Raw genomic sequence first — 7,086 nt, forward strand, 5'->3', positions numbered from 1 at the left:
ACTTTCAGTAATTAAATACATATTTTACCCTCTAAACTATCATTCTTTATCTTTTCAATAATTTTTATTATTATAATTTTTTTTACCAAAAAATTATGATTTTTTTCTATGTTACTTTATATTTATTTGACAAATTTGCCACAAAATCAGCAGCCCAATTATAATTTATCCGGTCAAAAAGTTCAACCGAAGCCACATGAATCCCAAAAAATATTCTCCTATTTGTTTGCAGTTTGAGACCGGAAACTTTTTTTTATTTTTTTATTTTTTATTTTTTTTTAATTGCGATTACTTAATAATTTAAAACGTGCGCTATGTTGAGAGAAGAGTATTAGAGGGTGTTTGGCTAAGCTTATAAGCCGGTCAAACTAGCTTATAAGCACTTTTTGGCTTATCTACGCGTTTGGTAAAATTAAAAGTGTTTATAAGTTAAGTGCTTATAAGCCAAAAATAAACCAAAAGCCATAAGTTGGTCTCCTCCAACTTATCAAATTTCAGCTTATAAGTACTTTAAGTTTGACCAAAATATTTACTATTCTATCCCTAAAATACTTCTTTTTAAAACAGAACTCTTTGTATACCTGGTTCTTCAGCTGCATATTATTAATTTCAGCACTTTTATCCAAACACGTAACTGCTTATTTTTTAAATCAGTTTCAGCACTTAAAAATGCTTTTCAGCACCTAATGCTTATCAGCTACTCTAAATCAGCTAAGTCAAACGGGCTCTTAGTTTACCCCGTCTAAGTAAATAACTAAAAGGAAATATTAACAGTGTTTATAAATAAGTGCGCGCATGTGGGAGGAAATGAAACAAAAGAGTTCTTTGATTTGTTGCGAAAGCATAGAGAGATAACAATACACACATATATATATATAGAGAGAGAAATTTCTCAGTTTTGAAAAGGGGATTTGAAACTGTTTGTTTGTCTCTGGTACTGAAGAAATTAAAAGTTGAATGAAATGAAATTGAACACAGAAAAAAATATGGAGTGGCCTACAATTTTGGATGAATATGAAAAACTTGTTTTTCGTATGACTACTCCCAGGTATTATATCTCCTTCGCTAATTTTTTCTGTAAATTTTTCCAATTTATTCATGTTTTTTTAACCGAATAATTGCTTCAATTTCATTAGTATAATGAATTTGCTCTGTTTTAAGCCCTTCTTTTCTGCTCAAATTATGCAAGTTTTCATTTTTTGTATCTTTTGGAAGTTTCTCTCTGAAATTTCGTTGATTTTGTTAGAACTTTTTCAGAAGTTTCATCAGTAAGATTATATCTACATCTTACCTTAGTGATGGATCCAGGATTTTAAGATTATGTGTTCCTACACATCTCAAATTAATATATAATAATAATCTGACCAATAAACTGGGTTCCAAGCTAAATATTCGTGTAAAATTAATGGACTTTTAATACAAAAACAAGTCTAGGCAAAAGTTATTGGGTTCATGTGAACTGTAGTCCCCAGTTTTAGTCAAATTATTACTCCGTCCATCTCAACTTATGCGATGGTGTTTGATTGAACACAGAGTTTAAGAAAAAAATTGAAACTTGTTTCTAGAAGGGGTTAAAATTTTGTGTTGCTTTAAACCAATCTCATTAAAGCTAAAATGGAAATATAAACTTAAATTATATTGTAAATACAAAAGGTATCATTTTTTCAAGCACAGACACACCATCATTGGGATAGAGGGATTACTTAATAATATTAATTTCAAAATTTGCAATATATATTTCGAGTTAGTGTTTTATTATTCTGATTAGTCTTTGTCAATTCTGCTGCAGAGTCATGATCGACAATGCCGGTTGTTCAAATGCCACCCGCGTTATGGTAAGCCACCTCTGTTGTAGTCCTTGAATCTTTTAGTTTCAATTAACTATGCCTCAGCCGCGGCTGGACTTTGGTCTAGCGTTAAGAAGCACATGATGTGTGGTTTAGGCGCAGGTGACAGATAGTGGCGGATCCAGGATTTTATGTTCGTGGGTGCTTAATTTTTCTTGATGTGTAGTAACTACTTAATTTTTTGGTTGGTAGGTGCTTTCTTTTCCTTTTATATCAGATGCCTCAAATTTCTTATATAACTATACCTATGCTGTGTAAAGTTTAATGGGTGCTGAAGCACCTAAATTTAGTACGTAGCTCCGCCCCTGGTGACAGATCGAACCTTGTTGTGTACTAAAGTCTGTATTTAAGTTGGAAAGGGTAGAGAGATGGGTCCATTATACACCCTCGAGAACTTTTCCTTTTTGTAAAAAAAGAAATCAACTACGCTTCAATCTTGAATTAGTTGAGGTTACCTGTATAATACAATTGTCAAGCTAGCACACCCTTTTTTTAAAATGGGATTTAGAACCAGCTATACTTTACAAAGTACATAGTTAGAGTTCAATTTTGAGTCAGAATGTCTGTAAATTATACTGAAATTCGTTTTAACTAGTCTTTAATCGTTTCAGTTCTGATGTCGTGATCATTTACAGATTGATAGTGCTAGGAAGCATGGAATTCTTCTTGAAGCAGTTCAAGTTCTCACGGATCTCAATCTTTCAATCAAGAAAGCTTACATCTCTTGCGATGGTCAATGGTTTATGGATGGTGAGCTCAATTCACTGAACCTTTTGGTTTAAGAGCATTTTCAGTATCTTTTTTATTGATTCGTTCTGTTTCAATTCGTTTTGATATGCAGTTTTTCATGTTACCGACTTGGATGGTAACAAGTTAATGGACGAAAGTGTCATCAGTTACATCAAACAGGTATTTATATAGTTGTAATTTGAACAGTAATTGCATTGTCAAATGTTTTTGACATGTATGTGGGTACTTGGTGAAGATTTTCCAAAATATACTACTCCCACCGTCCCAATTTATGTGGCAGTGTTTGACTCGCCACGGAGTTTAAAAAAAAGTTTGAAACTTGTGGTTTAAAACAAACCATCGATATTTGTATGGCTATAAATCAATTCATTAAAGGTAGAGTAAAAATTCTAAGATAAGTAGTTTCTAAATAAGGAAAGTGACATCTTCTTGGCACTGACTAAAAAGGAAAGAGTGCCACATAAATTAGGGCAAAGGGAGTAAAATTACTCGTACAAAATACTTATAACTGTATCGGTTTAACATAGATTACGAAGATGCTTGAATATGTCTTTAGGCTAAATCCAAACTTTTCGCTATTGTTGAACAGTCACTTGGGAGAACCTATTATGCAAATTCGAAAAGTTATGATGGCTTGACAGCCCTGGAATTAACTGGGACCGATCGTATTGGCCTTTTGTCGGAGGCTTTTGCTGTACTATCAGATTTACAGTGCAACGTTGTTGAAGCTAAAGTGTGGACTCACAATGGTCGAATTGCCTCCGTGATATATGTAAAGGAAAGCCATACGGGGTTCCCCATTGAGGATTCCCAGAAGATTGACAGAATCGAAGCTCGTCTAAGGAATGTGCTTAAGGGGGATAATGATATTCGTAGTGCTAAAACATCAGTTTCTATGGATGTCACACATACAGAAAGAAGACTTCATCAAATGATGTATGCAGACCGTGATTATGAAAGAAAGCTGGTGACTAGGACTAGCAATGACGCCCCGATAGTATCGGTCATGAACTGCTTGGAAAAGGGTTACTCCGTGGTAAATATTCAGTGCAAAGATCGAACTAAGCTTCTATTTGATCTTGTTTGCACGTTAACAGACATGCAGTATGACGTGTTCCATGCCACAGCTAATACAGCTGCGGACAGGGCATACTTGGTATATATTCCTTTACCGACTTGTCTTGCTTTTCTAATTCATGTTGGATGAATTGTACATTATCTCAACTTTGTCACGATCTTTGCCTCAGGAATTCTTCACTAGGCATACGGATGGAAACCCAATTAGTTCGGATGCTGAAAAGCAGCGTGTTATTCTATGTCTACGAGCTGCAATTGAAAGAAGAACATCTGAGGTATTGTGCTCTCTGTGAAAACGAACATTCAATTATTACATTTTCTCAAGAGTGTTAAGAATTAAAAAGGTATCCAATGTCTAGAGTCAACGGGTTCAGAATGGATGTGATGTATTATATCTACATGTTTAAATCATTTTTATATATGATAAGTACTTCGAGGCAAAAGTAGTGGACTCGCCTCTGTTTAGGATGTGCTTCTAACATAGTACTCCAAATCTGATCTCAGGGAGTGAGGCTTGAGCTAAGCACTGGAGACAAACAAGGATTATTGGCCAATGTAACGAGAACTTTCCGAGAAAATGGCCTAAATGTGACAAGGGCTGAGATATCAACCACAGGGGAATCGGCTCTAAATATGTTCTACGTAACAGATGCAAGGGGGAATCCAGCCGATTCAAATATCATTGAGGCTGTTAGGCAAAAGATTGGATGGAGTGACTTGAAAGTGAAGGAATTTCCATTGATCAATCATCAAAAGGTTGATACAGACGAGCCGACAGCTGGTGTAGGTGGGGCTATGTTGCTGTCACTTGGTAGCATATTTAGAAGGAATCTCTACAACTTGGGATTGATCAATTCATATTCTTGAAGCAAGAAGAATGAATCTTATCATACCAACTTACCAAAAAGGAGAACGCGAGAAGTTTATATTCCTCCGAATTCACACTATGGAAGTCTCAAAGGACACCTAATTTCGGTGGCCTGTATACATAGCTTAAATAGATCAGGAGGTCACGGGTTCAAGCCGTGAAAACAACCTATTGCAGGCGGATGGTATTTGAGGCCACCTTTTGCCTACCATATTCAATAGCTAGGAACAGTTAGAATTTGAAACATAGAGCAGGAGACAAAAGCAATGTAACATAAAGGTTGTTTGGCCAGGGATGGGTTTACAACAACAACGACTCAATTCCAACCAACTCGAGGTCGGCTTACATGAATCTTCATTGTCTACATGCTCCTTTTAACTAGGCAATGGATGGGTATGCAACAAATCCTCGGTCCCGAGAAAGTTGGGGTTGGCTACATGAAATTCACTATCTATATCGCTCCGTTCAAGCAGACAGTGGATGGTATGAAACAACAATGCTTTAATCCCAAGCAAGCTGGGACCAGCACATGAAATTTTACTGTCTATATTGCTCCATAATATTGTAAAGAACTTGTTACAGCAGATAAAACTATACTAATTCGTGTAAAAGATGCATTTTGGAAATTTTTGAAAATTTAAAAAACTGCAAAAAGATGTTTTTCAAAATTTTCACTGAAATCACTCACAAAACTTCAAAAATAACCCAGACTGAAATTATGTCCAAATACCACTCTAAATTTCAACTACCATTTTTACTTGAAAAATTTTTTCACCATTTTTTCGAATTTTACATTTCTTATGTCCAAACGCCTACTAAATGTTTATTATTGGATACGATTATGAAGTTGGTATTGGATTGTCTGGCAAAGTAAATGACTCCAAACTAGCACTTTTGTAATTTGTCCGTTTAGAGCCAGCAATTTCCTTGAGAATATATGCTTTTGCTTCTGTCTTTATCCAACACTCAATAATTTTTCATTTTCATTTTATACAGCTTATAGTTGCAAATTGACAAATAATCTATTTGCAAAGATGGTTGTTTAATACTTTCTCTTTAGTCTTAAGTTTGTTCCCTGCCGGCTGGCCTATGTAAATGAGCTTTTCCTTTTACTGCACAACAAAATAAGGAACAAAAGTAGTAAATCAAACAATTATTTTAAAGAAAAGAAAAGTAGGAACTGTATGGGTCAAAATCCGACCGAGGAAATTCAGCACGAGGAGGTGGCTATCGTGAGAATTGTAACTTATCATGAGCAGTGCGGCCGAGGTCGATCAGTGGAGAACAGGACGAGCCGTTGAGTGGCTCATCAGGGCCGAGGTCGAGCAGCAAGGGACAGAAGTAACGGCTAGTACAACTTTGAAACTTACAAATGGAATATTCTATTGAATATTCCTGATGTTGTACCTTTTAGGGTTTTTTCGGGAATATCTATATAAATAGTAGGAGAGATAAGGTAAAGGGAGGGTAATATTCCATTTGATAAGAACACTTTTGAAAAGCAAGCTCCCTAGATAAATACAAAGAACAACTTTTTGAGAGAGATTCGATCCTTATTTTCAATCCATTGTCATTTTCACCAGATCCGAGAAAGTGTATAATATTCTCTCATATTCTTGTCATTTATCATTGTCAGAAGAAGGAATTATTCACCTCTTTCATTTTGGGTGAATCTTCCTCCTTATTTACATTTAGTGTCATTTATTGTTATTTATTACTTGCTCTCATCACATTAGTAACAGCCACATTTATTATGTTTTGCATTAAATCTACATCAACGTGGTCCCACATTATCCATGTAAATAGATTTTAGATCTAGGGATATTATCCTTGACAAGAATTAATCCCTTATACTTTTACTTAATTAGTTAACAAAGAGTTTCATACTTTTTTGTCAAATAATTTGGCGCCGTCTGTGAGGATTTTCTAGTTGGTATTTTAGTTTCTTCTAGATCTAAAAAAAACGCAAAAACTCTATACTTCCTTGTGTGCACAAATCTAACATGGCAGGCAACGGGGAGGAAAAGAGGAAAGCGATAGCCGACCTCACTACCAATCTCCTTCACATCATCAACGAAATCGATGAAACGGAGGGGGAAGACGTAACACCAAACACCTCTCCCAGGCAAAACAGCTCGCCCCCTCCTCACGGCAGCATCACGGCCTCACACGGTAAAGGGGCCTCTACATCCACAACGGAAGAGGCACCACCAACAGTGAAAAAGCTGCTCGAGGTGTGGTTGACAAACACGCCGACCAACATTCTCGACAAGCCCGCTCAAAGGCCGAACCGAGAAGATGCAAGAGTTGCGTTAGCGACAGGCGAGCAACACGCCCCCTCGTAACAGGTATTACTCATAATGTTAGTGATGTAGATAACAACACCCTCACAGCCATTCAGAGGAAAATGGAGGAGATGGAGAACGAGAACAAAATGCTCCGCGACCAAATGAAAGAGCATCAAGAAAGGGTATATAAAACACCGGGCGCCCCAAAACTCCTACCAAAAAGGACGCCAGTCGGTTTGTTGAGCAGCCATACAAC

At 36.3% G+C, this 7,086-nt stretch overlaps 1 protein-coding gene across 1 annotated transcript; it reads left to right on the forward strand.

Annotated features, from left to right (window-relative positions):
• LOC109225729 (ACT domain-containing protein ACR8-like) lies at window positions 816-5,492 on the forward strand. Its single transcript, XM_019390495.1, has 7 exons — window positions 816-1,048; window positions 1,790-1,835; window positions 2,483-2,597; window positions 2,689-2,756; window positions 3,187-3,753; window positions 3,845-3,949; window positions 4,179-5,492. Exons 1-7 carry the CDS (start codon window positions 963-965, stop codon window positions 4,539-4,541), a joined length of 1,350 nt encoding a protein of 449 aa, XP_019246040.1. The 5' UTR covers window positions 816-962; the 3' UTR covers window positions 4,542-5,492.

This window comes from Nicotiana attenuata, chromosome 5, assembly GCF_001879085.1.
Source record: "Nicotiana attenuata strain UT chromosome 5, NIATTr2, whole genome shotgun sequence".
NCBI lineage: Eukaryota > Viridiplantae > Streptophyta > Magnoliopsida > Solanales > Solanaceae > Nicotiana > Nicotiana attenuata.

Bases quoted from the DNA above. Each gene is read 5' to 3' on its own strand.
- LOC109225729 (XM_019390495.1), top strand. From the start codon at position 963: ATGAAATTGAACACAGAAAAAAATATGGAGTGGCCTACAATTTTGGAT. The intron at 2,757-3,186 runs GTATTTATATAG...ATTGTTGAACAG, and splicing joins TCATCAGTTACATCAAACAG to TCACTTGGGAGAACCTATTA. The intron at 3,950-4,178 runs GTATTGTGCTCT...ATCTGATCTCAG, and splicing joins TTGAAAGAAGAACATCTGAG to GGAGTGAGGCTTGAGCTAAG.